General features: G+C 42.6%; 3 protein-coding genes across 3 annotated transcripts in view; 1 reads left to right on the top strand and 2 right to left on the bottom strand.

Annotated features, from left to right (window-relative positions):
- Nucleotides 1–22,644, bottom strand: part of LOC108013501 (uncharacterized) — a 47,279-nt gene that overhangs the window by 2,885 nt on the left and 21,750 nt on the right. Inside the window, exon 2 of the mRNA XM_017079387.4 lies at nt 16,754–16,819. Coding sequence (XP_016934876.2) covers nt 16,754–16,819 — 66 coding nt within the window. The remainder of the gene's footprint in view (nt 1–16,753; nt 16,820–22,644) is intronic.
- On the top strand, nt 12,032–13,737 carry LOC108013504 (uncharacterized). Its single transcript, XM_017079390.4, has 2 exons — nt 12,032–12,192; nt 12,726–13,737. The coding sequence occupies exons 1-2, from the start codon at nt 12,184–12,186 to the stop codon at nt 13,206–13,208; spliced, it is 492 nt and encodes a 163-aa protein (XP_016934879.2). The 5' UTR covers nt 12,032–12,183; the 3' UTR covers nt 13,209–13,737.
- LOC108012227 (uncharacterized) lies at nt 19,558–21,567 on the bottom strand. The gene is made up of 2 exons (XM_070996551.1): nt 21,546–21,567; nt 19,558–21,481 (listed from the first exon to the last, which is right to left on the bottom strand). Exons 1-2 carry the CDS (start codon nt 21,546–21,548, stop codon nt 19,670–19,672), a joined length of 1,815 nt encoding a protein of 604 aa, XP_070852652.1. The 5' UTR covers nt 21,549–21,567; the 3' UTR covers nt 19,558–19,669.

Genomic DNA, 22,644 nt, shown 5'->3' with positions numbered 1-22,644 from the left:
ATTGCTCTATTATAAAATATTAGTATACGATTTTAAGATGTACCCCAGAATGGTGTATCTAATACTTAAACATATTGTAGAACCACAATAAAAGTTAACGATTAGAGATATACAATAAAATTGTATACTCGGTGGTATCTTACTTTTAAACCTGTAGTTTTTATTGCAAGCCCAAATGTATTGCCCTAAAACCCTTTCTTAATTAAAACTAGAAGACCATTTATCCCTCATAAAGGGTTTGATGGCCATTTGTCCTATATTGATCCGCCCCATAGAGACACCACTAGACTAATTCTGCTCAGACTTCACATGACAATAAAAATTCCAATTATAGTTAAGAGTCTGCAGATTCAGAAACAATGACGAGGACTGTTCTGTGGGACCTTCTGTAGTTCTGCAGTCTTCTGTCCGAAATTCCCCCACTCCAACGCCTGGTCATAAAGACCATTGAGACGCGATAACGACACCTGAAGTCTCGAATCGGCCAGGAGGAGGACAACTCCCACGCGGGGAGCAGGGGATATTTAAAATATTTGCCAATATAAATGTCAGGAGCCGGGAGAGTGGAAAATGGAGAATGGAGAACGGGGTCTGAAGACTGGAGATTGCAGATCGGAAGAGTGGGGAATGGTTTGTGGCCGCCTTCATATGCGGCTATCAAGGCCAAGATCAGTGAGCCGAGCTCCAAATGGCAAAGGCGAAGGTGAGGATGAGGATGGGACGGATGGAAACCCCAGATGAAAGGCGAGAGGATCGGAGGAGAGCTACGCAGGCAAGAAGCGTGGCCAATAAAATTCCAAACTGATATGCTCAATGGCAACAACGTGCCACAAGTGAGTAGTAAAATGTTGAAACGTGACGGTATTTCAAAAATACTCCTACCAAATATTGGATTGAGCATCTCCCTCTTTCGGATTAGCACATTTGCACAACGTTCAATGAAAAGAGAAAATAAAGTTGGCTTGTTGTGGATATTCGAAAGACATCATCTGGTACACTCTATAGCGAACCTGAAATGATGGCCAGAGAAATTGCAATTACATGCTGACAAATTGTGACAAATTAAAACATGGCCAACTGGAATGCCATATAATTATGGGTTGAAAATCGAATGGAAACAGGAATGCATGTTAAATATTTTGAACTAATGTAGGTAACAGTTAAATTACTTGGTTGTATATGAGTATGAGTGTATGAATAGTGAGTGCTATGAAAGACGACTTGCGTACCTGTAGAGATCATCTTTAAAGATCGTCTTAGGAAATACGATATAGTATATCTAGCATTTTAAGTAAGGAAATTTATCAAGGGTATTTTCTTATAAAAGATTATTTAATAATGAATACCGTACCATGCTTGCTAATGGACAATATCTGTAAAGACTGGTTTCCAAAGTAATTATTAGTATTTTTATCGTCTAAAAAAAATATATCTTTTAAGAACTTTCGACCCTTTCTCTTAATATAATATCCCCAAAGAATCCAACATGATTACGGAGTAAACCCACCCAGTTTGAAAGGGTACTCCAGATCATAACTAAGCTCTGATGAAGCGCAGAAAGGACAAGGCCCTGAGCCCTGAGCCAAGAGCCAAGATCCAAGACCCGCCAAAATCTGCGGGCCCAGCGGCAACGGCAGCGATGCGACTTTAACGACCTTTGCGAGGCGATTCGTAGTGGGGGATTCGGAATGGGGCATCTGCAGGGGGAGTGGGAGTGGACGTCTCTGCCAGTCAGTCAGTTGGCGGTTCCGTTGCCCCGGCCCTAATCAAAAAGGTTCAAGCGCAGAGATCGTGCGAGGATTACATGGGGGTGTGACGACAGGCCGGCTCAAAGTCATTCACTCAGCTCCGACTCCCAGCTCCATCTCCATCTCCAGCCCAAAAACCGAAAACCAAAAGCCCAGCTCCAACTCCTGCTCCGACTCCAGCCTCAACTCGATCGTGATGCTGTGGCCTTTAATGGCCTCTACGTGAGACGTGATCTCCACCTGGCGCACTCAGAAAAAATCTCAGTTAACTTTAAACTCCTGTTTTCAAACAGGTTTCTTTCGTAGGAATTGTACGCTTCAAAATTGTATTATCTAAAAATTATTTAGAACTTATTAGCATCAGGATAAAAAGACATCAAAGTATCCTTAACTTTTAAGCGCTTGTAGCAGTGTTTCTTTCTAAACCAATTACTCAAAACATCCACACCAAATTATAAAGAAATGGGTAAAATTCTTTAATGGAATAAAAATTGAACAATGTTTAAAATTTTTTTAAATAAATAAAATCAAAGTGAGAGAGAGAGTGAACAATGAAATGCCTTGGTTATATTTTCCCTCAATCCGCTTACAACATTTGTTTAAAGTGCACATGGATCGGAGGGGCGGGGCAGGGCCGGATTGAGGGCGTGGCCGATCACGGGGCAGCTTAGGGGACTAAAATCGAAAGTGTTGCTCCGGGTCGGAGCTCCGCGGCGGCCCTCTAATTAAACGCAGACGGCTGCCAAATTAGCTAATGACAACATTGCGCCGGAACCAACGTCCCCAGCAACAACAGCCAATGCAATTGGCATTGCAATTGCAAGTGCAACAGCAACACTAGCAACAGCAACGGCTGCAACATAGACAGCAGCAACGCATTGCACAAATCACATATCCAAAGCTGCAACGCCTGCCCAAAAATGGTAAAAACTCTGACAAATTTGTTTTGCAACTTGTTGGCCCGCCTGCTACAAATATGGTCGCCTCTGCTCCACTCGACCAGGAGCCCAACATGAGCATGGCCATTGGTCAGTGGTCAGTGCCCACTGGGGCATTGTGGTGGTGGTCAACGGACCACGTTCTTCCAACCCCCTTCCCTTCCGCCCTCAAAACCCGGGTCTCCAGACTCCCAACTCCAGAGTCCAATCCCTGGATATTGGTAGCCCCACTCCGGTGATAATAATTCAATCGAGAAATGTCGAGGCGTGCAAATCGCCCGATTGATTTGTGTCTGGCCCCGCCGGCTTAAAAGGCGCTTGGAATGGATTGGTGTTGCATGTGATTAACTGCCGGACTCTGGAGATGACATGGGCAATCACCGGTCTTGTCCAAAACCCAACAAAAGGTTAAAAGTCAGGCCTGGCTCATAAAAAAGTATTTGGGAAATCTCAAAATTTATTACAGATTTACAACATTTCAAAATTGGAAAACAGTACGATGTGATTCGCTACAGTATTTTATTTAGAGTCTAGTAGAAAGCTTTTATATCATATTTATATAATGTTCTTTAAGGAGTTTCTAACATTTAGGGAAACCCAAACCAATTCTGAAGCTCCAGAAATTTTCCAGTCAACCTTAAATAACTTTACAGATCCGATAAGCTTCCTCTTAAAATATTTAGACTGCGGGAATCGAGTAGCGAATAGAGGAAGCGAATCCCGGTCAGGTTAATCGCTTTAATAGAATAGAAGAACTCTGGAAATTTTTCAATCAAGCCTAATCTCTGGGCTACCTTCTCTGGCCCCAACTTGGGATGGAGGCATGCCCCATAGATGCTGCACAATCGATAACTGTTGTGGTCGGCGTTTCGCGCACGTCCCTCTCATATATATCTTAAAATGGCAACCGCAGATAAGACGCACTAATAAGATAAAAACATTTTAATTGCCACTAAACATGGCAGCGCCTCAGACAGACCACTCTCTCCCCGGTCTCCAAAGTCCGATCTCGGATCTTGGATCTCCCCGCAATCCCCGCCAGATCCAGTGATCCAGCGTTTTTTTTTTTGTATTCTGCAGACCAGACAACTGTAAAATGACCACTGCAATATACTTGGCCTTACTGTCCGGCAAAAACGTTGTCGCCGCTAATGGGTTAACAAAACGCCAGGCAGACATATAAATAAAACTCTGATTTCGTTGGGATTTAATTAAATCCGAACTTCGATCCGCTTCCAGCTTTTAGCCTTAAGCTGAGGTGCCAAAACAAATTAAAACGCTTCCGGAGGGATCGTCAAAACTTTAACGACCCGCCCAGGGCCTCGGGCCACGAATGTCCAATCCCTAGTCCAGAGCCATCAAAATGACCACCAACCTGGTCGAGCAAACCCAACCCAACCGAATGTCCAACTGCTCCACGGAGACCATAAAACCCGGCATAAACTCGCCTGATTGTCAGATTGTCAATAGGTGCTAGTCAGGGTTGCCAACTCGGCGGGTTTCTCGCCAAACTTGACTGGGGTTCGGGATACGGAGCTGGAATTATAAAAAAAATTCCACTTACTATTTTTGGCTCACAAGCCATATGGAATTTAAGAAAATAAACTTAAAATATTTAATAAACAAACGATCTGCCCGATAAGGCTTTACAGAAATTGCTACTGGTAATATCTAATTTCCCCCAATGATGTTTTTTTTAAATAAACTTCGTTAGCCATCTTTATTGCTTTGTTTAGCTATTTTAGTACGCAACCCTGACAACCCAGTGGGGCAGCTAGTCCCAGGCGATGGCAAATCCTTGATGACAGGCCATGGAAACCAGGGATAGAAGGTGACCCACCAGGTGCCAACATGCCAGCCACTGCACAGCCATCAAATGGATAATTTATGCAGAAAATAATTTACACAAATTTCAGTTTTTACCTTTTCAATTAGCCGGGATCATGTGGCTGCAGGGCGATTGGATACTGTCGATACTACTTAAGCCCAGTTTTATGACTTTTTAATGGGCTCTTCGCTTTTGGGTGGTCAAGACAGGGCCAAGATTTCAATAGGTGCGATTCCCAAACGCGATCAAAAGTGAATTAAAATCTTTTATCGACTCGACTTGGCTGTGGCATTCAAGGAGCAGCCCTTTTCGAGACCAGGAGGGGATTGGAATGGAACTGGAGTTTGAGCTGGGGGACGGGGGATGCGGCTGCTGGCCAGGGCAATAAAATTAAACGTTTGTTAGCTTTGGGTTTTTGGTTTTCGTGCGTGTTTTAAGCGGTTTTAAATATTTATGAGCCCATTTGTAGCAACGCTGGCTGGGGCCGCAAAAATATCATTTTATGGCCTTAATAAATTTAAATGTTGTGGACGGGCTGTTGAACACGAAATGTCTGCGGAGGTGCGGAAATGAAAGTGTGCTATTGCAGGTGAAAGAAATCTAGGGTTTGGTGGGCGGTGGCGTTATGAAAGGATGATTTTAACTGATTTATTTCGATTTCGAAATCGTTTGGACAATTATGAAAAGTCTTTATATAAATTTTAATTTAATGGGCTTACTTATTTCCAATTTAAGAGTCTTGTCAAAGCAATAATAATATTAGTTCTATTTATTACCAACTAAATTGCTATTTTATTTTCTTAAAATTCTTTCCTGTTTTCCATATTCATTGTCATGCTTTGGTAGGTCTTTTTGACGAATTCTCAACTCACCCTACTTTCCTTTTGACCAAAACAAACCACAAAATCAAATTGTAAGAGGACCAACTAAGATGTCCTTGTTGTCCTGCCGACTTTCCTTAAGTCCAAGGACAGTCGAACAATTCTTGGGAAGTGTGTATTTATGACCAACTTAAAGTACTTTCTATACATATGGAGGTTTTTTTGGACACAGAGAGAAAGAGATGGTCCTCAGATAAGAATAAGTACATTAAGATAGATTTTGGAATTTAAATATATTTAGCTTGAAGTACTCGTAAAAGCTTCACTGATATAATGTAATAATATAATATGATACATAATCATTTAAATTTGGAACTTCTACAATTAAAAGTATTTGTAAAGATACTTCATTGAGGTTTATATATTTAGTAGTGATAGTTTCATATCATTTTATGTTAAGCGTAGTCCACAGACTTTTCTCTACGATTGTTGGCCCGTTGATGCCGAAATCAACTTAAGAGAAGACAAATGTGCCCCTTTGAGGCGGGGTCTTGGTGGCAATTCCTGGTGCCAGTTCCCAGTTCCAGTGAAAAAGCGTCACGATAAGCGTCAAAGGACTTGGCCATAAAAAGCCATGAGTTCGTGCTGCGAGCTGGTGAGCTAGTGGAAACTGAGGGTGGCTGCTCTCGGCCAAAAAAAGGGGAAGATCAAAGCGAAAAAAGCAATAAGTCCTGCGGGCGGAATGTAAATTGAAATACAGGAAGCAGGAGGGGAGCACTCTCTCTCTCTGTGAGCCCTGTCAGCTAGAACTTTGAACCCGAAAGTGAAACCCAAAACGAATCCGGAGTCGAGATCCGGAATGCGAAATCCGGACCTAACCCAACCAGGCCGGAAAGGGAAGCACGCGGCACGCACTTTGATTTGCTGGCCAGGATCTGGCTTTTCTGGCTTGCTGATGAAGAACCTGTTGTCGAGGGCCAAATGGAGAGCTGCTGGAGCAGCTGGAGCAAGTGCACTTTGGCCTCTCCGGGAAATATGTATGTCTTCAAGTGCCATCCACCATCTACCATCCTCCATTCAGTGGAGGGGTAACTCCCTCAATTGCAATCGCAGAAACCAAAACCAAAACCAAAACCGAACGAGGAGCTCTTTCTAGGAGTCCGGGAGTCCTTTGTCTTCGCTTTGAAATGCCGCGTGCTTTATTAAAAAATTTCCATCTCGACCAGGAGGAGGTGGTGGCATGGGGAGCAGAATGTGGTCCCTTTGGGGACATTGTTATAAATTCCTTTGCTGAAAAATGTGAAAAATGCGCCATGTAAATTATTTCTGCGTCATTTTTTCCCGCTCTCCGTTCGCTTTTATTGTGCATGATAAATTTTTATTGTAATTGGCTGTTGATTTATGGGCCATGGCTAACACAGACTCCGGGGAGCCGAATCTCGGACTCCAACTCGAACTGGGTACTGGTATGATAACAAGTGCCAGATAAACGATTCTCTTTCAATTTGCCATTAATTAGGCGGGACAGCGGGAGCAGCTCCTCCAGAGGCGATTTCTCGAAATGGAGACTCCAAATGGTTGGGGCATAAAAACTAATCGCGGCATTACAGGAATCATCTATGAAATTGCGCCCGCTGATGCGTAACCAGGGCCTCGCCCACCCAAGCAGGAAGTGCAAGGTTATAGGAGTAAACCGCCTACCTAAAATCCAAATCCACAGGCAAATCACTGGCAAGAGAACCAAAAGCCAAGGCCTCATTGTTTGTTAGATGCTCAGGCAGTCAAACACCATAAAACTTTATGGAACCCACCGAACCCAGAAAGGTTCTGCAGCTCCTGCCCAGAAGTGGCAGATTTTTTAATGCTTTGCGAAAGATTTCATGGTAATTTCGCCGGGTTATAACAATTTACAAATTATGTAATCGAAATTTATTGCCCAGCATAGCTGCTCCTCCATATCAACCCATCCTCCTCGAGGCCATTTCTGGCAGCTCCTCCATTCTCGATCCTCGACTCTCGACTGGGTGGGCCTCTGCCCATCTGAGCATCTTGGCCTCTTGGACATGCACAGGTGGCCCTGATGGCCAGCCAGCCGTTTGATGTGCGCCACATTTGACTCCCGGCCAGAAAGAACGGAACGAAAGGCGGCCAGCGAGCACTCAACGAGGATGGTTTCCAGATTAGCGGGAACCGAGTGTAATAAGACATCGTTAATATCTAAGGTTTTGAAAGCTCCAAATCAATGAGCTCTTGCAGGCTCAAACGTTTTATTCACGTTACAAAAGAATATTTTTGCCAATGAATACTGTTACATTGATATTGGAAAATGAGATTTTTCGAAAATGATTGGCATCGATTTCAGAAAGAGAGAATAAACAGAGCGCGAAATACCTGATACTATCAAAATATCATACGATAATAGCCTTAACTTAATAGGGAAGAGAATGATATATTGCAATATTATTGGTAACTGCCGGCCAATATAGAGATTGACATTTAGTGGCTCCCACCAAACCCATTCAAGTGCAACTTTTTCCGTTAGCATTATTCGAAATGTTTCTCCCCCACACAGAAAGACAGCACAAATTGAGTTATACTAATTCCCCACTCGAAGCCTGTCCACGGCCATTAGTTCAGTTTCCACCTGTGAGACAGTGGCTTAGAAAGTTGGCCCACAGATAAATGGCAATTTGTTCGCATTAACCCGGAGTTACGCCCCCGATCGCCGCCCATCCGGCGCATAGAGCCGTGACCCATTAGTTACGGCACTTTCCAAACAAACTCCAATAATGCAGCCATTAAATGCCAACTATTCTGCCATCAAGTGCTTTAGTTTGACATAAATCTCGAGCGGATGGCGAAACTTTTTGCCGCTTTTGCTGCCACAAATCTGTGCGCGCTCTATTGCCTGTCCCCCCAACTAGCCACCCACTCCTAGGCCAACCCACACTCCAACTCCCGAGTGGCCACCAGCCACCCACTCAATCCGGGAATCCAGGAAAGGCAATCCACTAGGATCAGTGGGCTGTGTCCGGCGAGAGCTTATGTTGCAGCTTTAATTAACGCCAGGTTTTTCGACCATCGTTCGAGTTTGGCCAACAGGTGCGGAAAGTTTTGACCAGTGGCCATGTTCTAGGCCTCCCCCTTTCAACATCCAGCGACACTGGAAAAAATAGTTTTCAATATTATAATGTGTAAAATATTGTAGAGTTCCTACATAAACTTTTTTCTAGGAATTTGGGTGGATTTTTAAAAGTCTATTTTTCAAATTAATTCTGTTTCCTAAAGAGACTTGGCTAAAAGACATTACCCCTGAGAAGAAAGTCACCTTATTTACATTAAAGGTGTCTAAAATTATGGTATAAATAAGAGAAGGTCGTCTTTCAGAACCACAATCTATCAGGCTTTCGGTTTTAAAATACATTGTTGCATACTTTCAGACGCTTTGATCAGTGATATCAAAACCTTGTCATATTTAAGACCATATTATGTTTTTTTAAAATTATTACAGACTGAACAACTTAATAATGTATTTTCCCCAAGTAATGATAACCGTTTTCCTTATGAACAATTTCGATAAATATAAAAGTCAATACTTTTGTTATATAAGCTAGAGATCCCTTTAATTTTCCTTAGTGCATCCGGTTTGATACCCCACCCAGTGTATTTTTATTTAATTTAGAGTCGCGCATTGCTGGCCAGGACTTTCATGTTGTAATTTCCTCAAATTTACGAGTTTGCTTAGCCCGGATACGGGTTGGGATAGTGCAGGATTCATGGGTCGGGAGGTGGAGTTAGAGTGGGAATGGGTGGGTTGTATTTTTCTAGGGGGCAGGCAGAGCAGCAGAGGCAGGATTTACGACTCGGCTTGGTTGGGTTAGTTTCAGTGCCTGTCGGGTTTTCCGGAGCTCGCCTCGGTCCGCTGCGGCTTGTTAGCGCCTCGACTCTCATTTTATTAGCAGCATCCTCTAGGACGATGCTTGAACCCCCGCAACCACCCCTAGTTATCCTTCGCAACCAGATTGCTGTAAATGAGCAACTTTTTGCCCCTAAATCCAACAAACTGTGGGTGTGTGTGTGTGCGAGCTTTTTGGTAATTTCGCATGCAGTTTATGGCTAGGCATAACATCCAAGGCAACAGCAACAAAGGTCGGGGCTTAACTCCTGCAGCTGTTAAAAGCCCCTTGCATATACACAACCTCCCCTTCCGTACACCCCCCAAAACTCCCACTAAACACCCCTACGCCCCTGACACACAGGTTGATGACGCCGCTTATAAAAGTTGATCAAAATTATTACTACACCCAGGCAAACATTTCGGAAAAGATGCGGAAGTAGGGAATCAAGTAGGAAGCACTAGTTTTGGTATAGCACTTGTGAGTACCCTTTAAAAAAGACTAGAGATTAGTTTAATTTTGACCTTTACAAATATCCCAATAGCTTTTATAGAAATGTCGATGAAAGTTAAGTTAACATTAGATAGTAATCTATATATCACTTTCTATCTCTTTGTTCATCTTCCATGTCTAGTTTGATTATATTATAATTTAAAGTATACCAAAAAACTTCAAAGTTTGCTGTTAGATCGTAAATTTTAAAAAATACTATCACGATCCAAAACATTTTTACGATTTTGACAGGCAAAAAGTCCCATAAAATGAATTTTGATCATTTTTGATATTTGGCATGTTTTGATTCAATTCAAAAGAAACTCCTCAAGTTCTTGACCAACTTGGAGAACTAGTAATACCCTTCCGGGACATGAAAAGGTAAAGGAGTGAAGGTGGCAAAACCATCTCTGGAGCATCTTCCTGCCCCAATCTGCAATCTCCTGACCCTCTTTCGGGACAATTAGAGTGGGCCATTGCCATAAAGTTATGGGATTCATGGCGCACGTTTTCCACAACGCATTTCGGAGTTTACTTATTACTGCAGTTTATCTGCCCGACGGACAAACTTTCGGGCCACGTTTCATTAGCCATATGCCATATGCTTTTCTGGGTGGGTGGAAAACCTCCTATTTTCCTCTGGATTTTCATTCTGTTGCGTAAGTGTGCTCGGGCTTTTTACGAGTGGACATTCTGTGCGCGATATTAAATCCATATAATGGGGCGAATGTGGATTGCATATGAGTAGGTATATAGAAGTAGTTGTATTTACTGATGCAGAGCAATGAAGAAAGTTCCAATTAATGGCCAAAAGTCGTAAAATGGTAATAATTTTATGGTTATTGCCGAGCAGCAGGGTACATACTTTTAATAGATCTAATCCTGAGATTCATTGTACAAAATAATGTTATTAAAAGCATTCAAGGCACAAATCTGAATAGTCCTCATAAAAAATAACTATTTACTTTATTTAAAAAGGAAATAATATAAAATACATTTAAATAGTGAAGGTTACCTCAGTTCAAAGCCTAAAACGAAAGGCTTTCATTATAACTCACAAGCAATCTCCCTAACGAATGTTACGCATACGCCCCGTAAACTAGGTGAGCTATTGTCCAAGTTACGTATGTAAATGAAACCGATCGCCGGCGAATGCTAATGAAATGAATATTAATACGCAACGAATTAAATACTGGCCTCTGGGCACCTCTCGCATGCTCGTCGGTGAAATGTAATTAAAGTAATAATGTTAAGTGGAAAACACGCGCGAATCTATGTCTTTTCCGCATTTCGCGGCATTGCATAAAATGTTGAACAAAGCGCGAAGTGGCCGCTGGATTAAATTATATATTTTAAAGGGATGGCCTGGGATTGGATTCAAAATCGAGCGGCGGCGTATGTGAGATTCCAGTGGGCATGGTTGGCAATGGTAATTCCGATTCCGTTTCGCCGGCTCCCAGAGCCAGTCACCAAAATGCCGCTTCCGATTCAGCGATCCGAGCGATCCAAGTTATCCAGGAGCTCCAAGAGCAGAGAGGCTGTGGCGAAAATTGTTTTGTTGGCACAAAATACTCGGAACGCTCCACTGAGCACCGACCGCGCCCCAAGTTTAGGCCCACACTGAGAGAAATTAGTACCAGAGGGGTTCTTTGGTTATACTTATCAATCAGAATAGTGTAAATCAGAGAGATTGATGCGGTTATAAAAACTTTAAGGTGTTGTATTAAAAGGTTGCTGGGTGAAAACACCGTTCTCGTAGGATGTTTTTAACTTGTGGCATTTCAATTAAAATGTTTCTAGACAAGAGATATTATTGTTTTTATATAATTATTATGTTATGTATTTTTTAAGAACTCCAAAATAAAATTGTTTTGACTTCTCACTTTAAAATGTTCAAGAAATTATTATGAAATGTTGTTACCAGAAAGTAATATGAATTGGAAACAACAAAGTCGTATATAAATTTACCATGTTTCTTAAAAAAGGGGTTAGGACTGTCTTTGCCTCTTAGGAGGTTTCAAATTTTATTTATCCGAAAAACTGAATCCCGAGCTTAGTGTTTCTCTCAGTGCTCCATCAAGCAACAAGCTGTAAGCAATAATTAGGCACACGTAACTCTGGACGCGACTGTGGTGCTGCACATGCAAATGTTGCGGCTCCGTGGAGGCTGCAATGCAATCGACACCGCCGCCGCCGAAGATAATGATGGATGGGTGGGCCAGGTGGACGTGGGGATGCGGGCGAGCGTCGTAAGTACGCCACATGCGGCCATGGTGCACTGAACCTGATTACCGCATCCATATAAAAGGCCCATCGATTCCAGCCGGCCCACACAGTGTTGAAAGCGAACGCGCGCCACTCGGATTCGGTGGTGGCAGTGGACAAACTAAAGGATTAATTAAAGGACCTGCTTAACCAGCTTAATCAGCAGGAATATAAACGTCCATCTACATCACCACAATGACCGAAGTGAGTCAACTTAAAGCAGATCGATAAAAAATGTTTCTATTAAATAAAATCAGTTTAAAATTCGCATGAAAAATTAAAAAAAAACTAAAGTTTTGAACTACCATAATGAAAATGTTTAATTGCTCTCTAAAAATGAGAAAAATATTAAATGGACGCTATTAAAACTCAATTTGCGTGGGCAATTTGCCACAACTTACAAATTTTTTTGCCACAAAAAAAACATTTAACAAAAGTGGTTAAAAAATGGAAAATTCAAGACCTTTCTTCAAACCAAAGCACATTTAACAGTTAAATAAAAATAACGATGTATGTATATCTTTAAATCCAAAAATACTTTGATAAAGATGAGTAACCTGTTTTGATGTTCGATTCCTAATGGAAAAGATACGACTAAGTACTTAATTTTGCGAAATCTGCACCTGATTCTTAGTGGTTCCTGAATAAAAGTGTGCTTTTTTTTAAAGATGGTTAATTCTAGAGCCAATAGAACAGAACTCCTAAACACATTATCTCATTTGATTCCCCCAAATCAGTTGTCATCACGAAGTCCATCGATGGCAGCTCATTTTCTGGCCATAATGCTCTTGCTGATGGCGACGGGAATCCAAGCGCGTCGTCTGGGCCACCGGCGCCTCATCATCCACGTGCCGGTCAAGGTGAAGACGCACCATCACACCCACACGGTCTACAAGGTGCTCCATGGATCCCATGGCGGCGGCGGCGGAGGAGGAGGTGTGAAGCAAACAGTGTACAAAGTACTCGGCTTCTCCACACATGGAGGTGGTATTGGCAAAGGAGGAGGTGGTGGCCATGGCAGCTACGACTTGGGAGGAATGGGCCACGGCGGCGAAATCACGTACGAGGACATGCACGGATGCGAGAGCGGGAAGGTGATTCCGGCGGCCAGGGACATGATTTTCAATCACTACTCGCGACACGGCGAGGGTGACGGAGCTGGCGAGGATTACGCCGAGGAGCTGGACGAATTTGTAGACCTAAGGGATGGCTGGTTGTGAATAAAGAGAGACGTGTGCGCGAAAACCCCACCGATTAATTATAAAATTCCAGGCAGCGGCAGAGATCCCCTCTCCACATTTGCACTGCGAATTTGTTGATGAAGCTTGAGGCTCTCAACACCGCCAAAATTCCAAGCCCCCGGAATTTGTGTCTTTGTCTTTCAGCTACCAATTCGCATTTGTATTGTTTAATTAGAAATCAGGGGGCTGGCGAAGATTGGGTGGGATTTGGTGGGGATTGCTGGGGTTTCGCTGGGGTTTCACTGGGGTTTTGCTGGTGTTTCATTGGGGTCCAGAAGCAAAGTCTTTGGCTTCTTGCAGTCGCGCACTTGAAGAAAACTTGAAGTATTTGCATAGCTCTCGACTCGGGCATGCGGCATATTTTAGTGGACAATTAAAAGAAACGAGTGTCAATGGCTGAATAAAGTGAATGGGAATGTCAATGGAAATGGGCAACTCAAAGATCCCAATGGGATGGCCAGTCAAGTTTTGCTTGCTTTAATTTATTGGCCTAAGAAAGCTATACATAAAACTACTCCTTAAATGCAAGCAAGCCTTATAAAAATACTGAGATCAGCTTTGGTTTATTATTTTAAAATTAATTTAATCTTTAATTACAGATTTAACGGATAGGATCTTTCTTGGTCTAGTAAAAAATCTTTATCCCCCATTTTCGCCATAAAAAATCAGTATTTTAATAAAAACTAGAAATTTAATAGTCAGATTATGAAGTGTCATACCTCGTTAAACTGGCAATAAAATTCCCAATCAATTGACATTCAAAGTTTAAAATTTTAATTTTTGACCATTTTTCGCAAAAATTTGTGATGGTACCCCTTATAAAAAATTCAAAAAAAGGTCAAAATTTAAAATGTTTCAAGTCTACCCGAATGTTATGTTTATCGTTAGCTTAGCTTTTTAGCTGGATGAAACAGTCATTCTTTTCGCTAAGGCTCTTTATTTAGCAAAATTACGGTGCAAAAACCCAAAAAAAGCTCGATTTTTATAAACTTTTTTCCAGTATTGTTGTTTTAACAATTTTACCCGGAAATTTTAAGCCATTTTAAAATCGAAAAATCGTTAAACCACAATCTGTTAAAACAATATAAGCTCTAAGTCGCTTTGAATTTGTGGAACACATCCAAATAAGTCAGGAAAAGGAATTCGAACACCTCTCGATCTCTAGAGATTCAAAGATCTCAAGTCCCATTCATTTTAATCGCCTTTGGAGTAGCCACATTGAAATGGGCTCTAATCCGCCTTTCCCAAACACCCATTGATCAATCAATTTAATCGCTGCCAGGGAGACCAAGCCATCCGAACTGGAGCATCAGATTGGCATCGGCTGGTCGGCGCTTGACATAAGGCAGATGGATCACTGGCCGCCTGCCCGGCAGATGGCGCTGTCTCCGATAAAGATAAACCCAGAGCAGATGCCCCCCTCCCCAATCCCATCCCCATTTTCGGATGCGAAACAGGTAAATACAGGTGCCGCCGTTCGCTGAGCGCAGAATAATTTGCGTGTAATTGAAGGCGACAGCGCGTCACGGGTCGGGATGATAAATGCGTCTGCCCGCTCCAGGAGGAAAACCCGATCCGCGGAGGATCCCATTCCCCACATCCTATAAAGACTCTCGACGGGTGGTCGGTGGTCGCACTTTCGGCTGGTGGCGCCAAACCAACTGGTCAGCCCGAATGGATGGGGCCATTTAAAGGCATTTAGCCGGTAATGACATTTAAGGCCCGCGTTATAAATCGCACCACAATGGCAACATTGTTGCAGCGAAACGAATTAAAGCCGCACACGCACCACTCCACCACTCCACCTTCCACAGATGAAGTTGTTGTTCCTGAGCCTCATCTAATCCTCGGGACACGTGGTAAAGGCTCGGAATCAACTGAGCGGCTTAATCATTGAGCCATTGAGCCCTGCACAAGGGAAAAATGTGGAAGCGAAAAGCACCCATAAATCATGATTCATTGAACCCCTTTAAATAAATAAAGTGATTACATAGTGAGTGAGAAAATGAACACTATTTTTATACGTTGGAATTTAACAGAAATGTTTTTAGTGAAAAAAAAACAAATGCGGAAAAAATGCGAGAGATAAGAATACTTAATACCCAATACCTAATACCTGCAGCTATACCTACAAGCCTCCCAGTAATAAATTATTTAAAGTGATTATCTTGCAAATTCAAAAATAAATTACAACATTCTTAAAACTTCTACAACATTTTAAATTACAAATAAAAAATGTCGGTGTAAGTTTTCTTTTTAAAAATTGTATCAGGAACTTGAAAAACAGTATAATAAAATGTATTAACAAAGAATATGTTTCATTACTGATTTGATAAATATCTTTTCCAGACTGTTTATTGTTTAAGCTCTTGATAAACTACAAAATGTGATACACTTCTATTAGAAATTTTCTAATCAACCCAGTAAACAGCTTTGAACGACAGGCAATTTAAAAAGTATAGCCATTTAATGCCAAAATCCTTTTTGCTCTGTATGAGCCACTGAGCTGCTTATGTCCACCGATGACGAGCTGAGTCCGCAGAGCTTTGTCCATCAGTGGCTGGGCTTTAGCCCCTCCATCTCTACATCCAACCCCACCTATATATACCCCTCATCCCCAGCCACCTCCATCTCCATGTCCGTCTTTTTGGACACTGGCTTTATTGGATACGTTAAGCCTCTGCACATATTTGCATCCTGGCTGGGCGAATGGCTGGCGGCAACAAAGCGTAAAACGATTTGGCCAAAACCAAATAGGCAGTGGATCGAGGTCCAGGACAAGTCCGGTTCCCTGTATTTGGAATGGAGCAATCGACCTGGACCAAGCTGGACTGGGTATTTGAGTTACCTTTACAATATTTGGCCGCTCTGGGAAATGCCTCCAAATGCTAAATACATTTTGTGTCGTTTGCCGGCATTTGATTTGCTTTTCACTCTCCAGCCTGCGGTCTAAATAAATGTATTGATTTTGCCAAATGGCTTTTCCACAGCCAGCAAAAACCTTCAATCTGTATTTGTACAAGTGCGGAACATTTCCATTTACCAGCAAAAAAACAGGATTTTTATGCCATGTTTATTATTTGTATACAATTTAATTAAATTGATTTAAAATTCCTGATTTAATAAAAATATTGTTCTTGCTAGCAAGATTTTTTGTTCAATTTTTTTAAGGCAAGGTACCCTTTTAGTATCTATATTTTTAAAGTAACTTCCCTCTTTTTATTCCTACACTTTTAAGCTGATTTAAGCAGACTTGCAATCAGCCACAGGACATTTAAATTGCAAAGTCCCATCAATTGACGGACTTTTCCCTGTGTGTTCATTTCGCAATTGAGGCAATCCTTTCGCCGTCCTTTCACCACTTTCACCCTTTCCCTGCCTTGTTTACCTATCGTCTAGCCTTTGATTTTTCACTTTTCCCGGCCACAATTTTTGGCCATTTTGCTGTTTGCTTAATTGGTTTCATTAGGGAAATATTCGGTTTTCCATTCGGGGCTTAATTCCTGCAACACTTGGCCACTTACCGTCGTCCTTTCTTTTCGCCGGCCGGAGGATGCCAAAAAAACGACGCTCCTGAATCTGAATCGCACCTGAAAATAGAAAGGAGAGTGAAGGGGAAAAGTTAGAAAAAAGTTGAACCAAAGTATAAACTTTAAGGTGGAAAAGTTTCGAACAGGGGAAAAAAGGACCAAGATCCAGTTACACGTGTCGCAGGAGCAAAAGCAGCCCGACTAGGCGGCATAATTTCCACAGAGTGACAACTAAATAAATAGAAGAGGGTGTCAGGTGGAAGGGGCAGGTGGCCGGTGGCAGGAGGCAAAGTTCCAGCTCGGTGGCAAGGATGCGGGCAGCCACTCCGTCTGAGGCACTAATTTTAACACCATTAATTTGCGAGAAGCTGGAGCAGAAGCAGTCGGGAGCGCAGAGATAGAACAGAGAATTTTAAATGAAATGGACACAAGTTTTATTGAATTGACTGGCAGCAGGGACACGGAGCCGAAGGAAGGGGGTGGAGGGGATCTGGAAGGCAAGGAGCCGGTCCGGAAACGGAAACGCATTACTCTGCTCCTTTGAGCGACTGCTCCTGCTCCTGCTCCTGTTCCAGCTTGTGCTCCTGCTCTTTTTGTTGTCCGTGTGGCCAGCACTTTGCCCCACACGTTTACACGCAAGTTTAGGGAGGTCAAATGGGTGGTGCACAGAGGAAAACATACTTATACAAATATATTATATACAAAATATTTGCAATATAACATCGCGAAATGTTATCCTGAAACCCTGCTCATTCAAACCTTATAAAAATCATACTGAAAAAAGGCAATATAGGAAACCCAAAGTCACATTATATTTTTTAAAAATTTATGTTACATGCTAACTATTATTCCACTTTTCCCAGTGTAAGTGTTGGAGGTGGGGGTCCTGCCACCAATCAAAAAGAAGCGGCAGCCAACCAGAAGTAGAAGTTGTGGCAAAGTTTTTGATTTCATGATATATTTATGGGCATCCGCTGCTACTTTGGGCCCCGACCAATTCCTTTGAGTAATAAACTCGGGCCCCAAAAGGCCGCTGCAAAGGATGCGGCTTACAACTTTAACTAGAAGTTATTAATTTGGTTTTATTTTCAATCCCCCTATATTCGGTTTAAAGTGGCTGCTGCTCGGATATTGCATAATAAATGTTAAAAAGTAGGATGATTCAGTGGCTTCTGCGGTCTGTGGCACGTACAAAACCCGCTAACACAGATACCAATCGCTGGGAATTTATTCGAATACCCTGCGGTTTGGTTCAGGTATTTTCGAAAATTTCATCTGCAATTTTGCGCACCCAAATGAACCGATAAGCCGGGACTAATATCCCGCAAAGGACTCCCATTGTCCACTATCGCAGATGGGAAAGTGGACCGGGTCGTGGGTTTAACTGAGTTTGTTAATGGAAAAAATCGACTCAGCCTGGATTCAATTAAATATTAAATAAACGATATCAGCAAACAGCAATTTCCTTCCCTTTCCCCATACCCCGCAAAAACATTGGCGAATCCACCGGTATTGAAGAGAAATGCAAACACAATTGTAAATGCCCGGGAAAAGTTTATGAGCCAGCGTAATCCTGGCAATTATGTGCTGCCATCTCTGTCCCCCATTATCCGCCCTCTCGCTCTCGCTTTGTGCGATGGACCTGGACAGGAGCAAACATTATCTCCATATTGCATGAAAGTATGAAATGAACCAATGAACTACACATGCAGGATGCACTGTGAGAAGTGGATTTAAAACAATCAAGATATGTCTTGAATAGGTATTTAGATCAATCTTCTTTCTTCTTATAAAGGTGTCTAAAAAAAAGGCAGCTAAACTTATTAAAAATGTATTGGTGCATACTTTTAGACACCTTTATTAAAAACAGTAAACTTTTCATGGCAAAAACCAAAGCACCAAAGATCTAAATTCTTTTGAAATTAGATATATATTAAGTGCTAAAAAGAAACCTTTTAATTTTAATGAAATGTTAGAAAATCGTCAAAAATAAAATTAAGAGTTTAATTAATAATGGAATATAAAATTGGTTTAAGTGCATTTAAAACGTGTTGCTGCATGGACATTAAGTTCAGATGAGAAATGATTTGAACAGGTGCTGCAGTGGCATCAGCAAAAGAAGCCATGAAGAGGAGTACGATTGGGAGGACGATTTGGATGTGGAAGTGGGTGGATTGAGAGAGCTTGGCAAAAAGACTAATTATGTATTCATTAAAATGGCAAACGGCAGAGGGATGGAGGGATGCATGTGCCCGGGTACGAATGTCTGTGCCGAGCATGTGCATCCTGGGCATCCTTCGACTCCAAATGGCAACGAAATGAAAACACTGCAGCCGAAGGGTTGGCAAAGGTGAGCAGTCATGAATGCATTTCGTTGGAATACATATATAAGTATTCTCCATAATGGCCCCCGTTTTTGTGTGTGCTTGCGGATCTGTTCTCACATTTTGATTATATCTACCTCTGCCTGATAACCTAATGTGGAATGACGAATGTGTGAGCTCTTCCTCCTCCCAACTCCCAACATGAATGGAATGCCCGCGTAATGATTGCTAAATACACACATTTATCATATTTGCACGAGTTTTCTTTGAATTAAACTCGGAAAGTCTGTTAATGTGTGGGGAGTAGATTGAAATTTTGTGTTTGTTGTGCGGCTCTGGGGAGAAAACTAGTTGAGATTTGGTAAATTGGAGCTTTGGGAGAAATTTATTGCTGGGGTATTAAATAAGATGCTTTAAATAGACCATCTTAAATGGTATTACATAGAATCATAAAAAGAATTATTTCTTATAAAGTGGGTATGCAATTTACTTTATTTAATGAATATTTATGAATATTAATAAGTGCTCTATCCTAGTTCTTCCTTAGTTATGATTGTTATTTCGGTCGGGCTGATCTTCTTCTGGCTCACTTGGAGAAACCCCCAAAGATGCCCTTGAAGAAGCGGTAGATGGGCTTCGGGATCTCCACAGCGAACAGAACAGAGCTCTCCTCCTCCTCCTGGACGACTCCAACCGGTCCAGCCGACTGGGAGCTCTTTCCGCTTCCCAAAGATTGCTGGAACAGTTTCTGCTGCTCGCTGAGATGGCTGAGGATCAGCTGCTGGATGGCAGCCCGGTCCTTCTGAATTTGGCTGAGACCGTTGTTGGCCTGGAGATTAAGAGGCTGGCTCACCTGCACATTGGTGGCCTTGATCAGATCCTGGAAACTGATGCTGCTCGAAGAAGCCTTGCCTTGAAACACTTCCGGAGCGGGAACCAAAAGAGGCAGAGCAGCCAGATTCACGGGGAGCACGGCATTGGCATCGCCCTTTTTACCATCTTTGGAAACCTGATTGGCCAGGGGATTGGGGATCAGGTAGAAATTGGGCTTCTGAGGTTGCTGCTGCCGCTGTTTCTGCTCCTTTTGGGTTTTTTCCGAAAAGGCTCGGAACTTTGTAAGGTACTCGTATGCCACATTATCCTGCGATCCAGTCAGGTTCTGGCTCTGAGACTTGTTTACGTAGAAGGGATTCGGAAGGAGCACCAAGCTGAGACCCACTACCTTGGGGAAGTCCGTTAAGGGATTGGGCAGGAAGGGCAATAGCTTGGTCTCCTCGGGGACGTGTGTGTGGTAGGTCACATTGCCTGTGGAGTTGGCAGTCTGATTCAGATTAATATAGATGGGTTGCTGCTGCTCCAGTTTCTCGATGGGATTGGGCAGGAAGGGAAAGGGAAGTCCGGTCTTCTTCTGGTTGGAAATGGCATCCGTTGTCGAGGTGTTTACCACGGAAATGATTTCCACCTTTGGATAGAATTGGTATTGGTTGTAGAGGTTCTGATACTGGTTGGAAGAGGATGAGGATCCGTTAATCAATTGAACTTCCGGGTACTTGAAGATCTTGTCCAGGTCTTGAACAGAGCGACCCTGAATATTGGGGAGGGTTTGGGCAGGGACTACTTCTTTTTTAGGCGGTGTCTGATCGCTGGTTATCTCAATGGAAGTTGGTTGGACTTCTTGCACTTGGACTTCCTGGTTTACCTTGGTGACTTTTGGTGCAACTTCTACGGATTTGATGTTATCAGAAGGATCTACCTTGGCGTTTACCAGCTGGGGTTGGCTTTCCTGGATATAAGGAAGGTTTTGAGTGCTCACATCTGATTTGGGCAGTTCCTGATCCTTAGGTATCTCATTGGAAATCGGTTGGATTTTTAGACTTTCTTTTGTGACTTCTGGTACAACCTGTATGGGCTTAATGGCATCAGAGGGAGCCTGGCTTTCCTGGACATTAGAAAGGTTTATAGTGCCCACATCTGGCTTGGGCAGTTCCTGATCCTTTGGTATTTCATTGGAAATGGGATGGATTTCTAGACCTTCTTGGGTGTCTTCTGGTATAACCCTTATGGGCTTAATGACGTCAGAGGGAGCCTGGCTTTCCTGGACAACTTGGGCATTGATGGAGTTGGCCCCCTGAGGTTGTGTTGCCTGGTTTTCATTGGTAACTTTCAATTCAACGGGCTCAATAGCTTCAGAAGTCGGGTTTGGCGGAAGCTCTTGAGGATTGGAGGAGCTAGTCAATTGAGTTTGAGTTTCCTGGTTTCCGTTGGCCACTTCCTGCTTGACCTCTACGGTCTTAGTTCCTTCAGCTGAAGGTACAATTTCAGGAGTATTATCCCGATCCAAGACTCTTCCCTGAGTGACCAGTAGAAGACCAAGGAGAACCAGAAGTCGCAGGGAATACTAATGAAGAAATTAAAACACCAATATGAAGTACTTCCCAAAGACTCTCTTTTGGTTGACTTACCATATTGAGTGTTTCAGCTGAACTGTGCCTATCCAGATTACTCCCCTGCTTTTTATACTATCCCTGGACAAAGGTCACTTACCTAACTTAATCTGTACCGGAAATGCCCACCCATCGATCAGCTGGTTTTATTTCGACTATCCTATCCACCATAATAACCCGGGGCACTTTGGGTTCTTTTGCTATTATCGCTGCGATTTGTGTGATTTGTGTTTGGTTCACTTCACTTAAAAAGGCGCCAGTGGCAGGAATATCGGTAAAAATGAAATTGCACTTAAGTTTATATTGTGCCAGTGCTATCTGTTCCGAACCCCCTCCCCTCTCCGTCCCTCTCCACAGAATTTACCCGGGTTTATTTGGCTCGTTTTACGTGCAACATGAAAATGCCATTGTTTCCGAGGCGCACAAACGGAAATCTATGACTCGCTTTTCAATGTTTTTGCTCGATGGAAAAATGCATGGGCGAGTGCAAAAGACTGTCGTCTGTGAGGAAAGTGAGTAGCAGCAGGAGCTTAAGGCTAAAGCGGTGGAAAGTGGGTGGGGAAATGGGGGAATATGGGGGAAAGCCGGGTGGCATTGGGCGGTGTGTTCGGGTTCTCTGGGTGCAAGTGCACATCAGCTGCATATTCATGGCAAGAGCTTTATCTTCGGAACTTTGTCTCCGCCCCATTTCCCCGGCTTTCCATTGACATGTCGCCAGGTGAGCGATGAGTCCTTCCTACTTGGTCATTGACATGACAAGTGAAAAGGGGATGGGGAATACTAGGTGAAGGGAGACAGATTCATTCATCTCCTGCTGGGCTTTGTAATTGAATTGCCCGATGCATGGCTCGGATTTTTGGCATACTCCAATTTGATTGAAGGTTTTTGTCGTTGACAGAACTCCCACTGATTTGAATCGATTTTCGAGTTGGTCAGACCGAATACAGGGGTAACAGAAGGAAATGGAATACTTACAACACAATTAAGTAATGCGGAGGAGAATATTCAGAAGTCATGTTAGGAAAATTAAAAGCAAAAGACTAACTTCTACGTTTTTACGGGAGTTTAAGATATATGTGCTCTTTATAAATCAATTCCCTAGTCAGATTAAAAGCAT

This window comes from Drosophila suzukii, chromosome 3 (genome assembly GCF_043229965.1).
Source record: "Drosophila suzukii chromosome 3, CBGP_Dsuzu_IsoJpt1.0, whole genome shotgun sequence".
In the NCBI taxonomy this organism is placed as follows: Eukaryota; Metazoa; Arthropoda; class Insecta; order Diptera; family Drosophilidae; genus Drosophila; species Drosophila suzukii.
The sequence above is the reverse complement of the archived record's forward strand: the minus strand, read 5'-3'. Positions and strand labels throughout refer to the sequence as shown.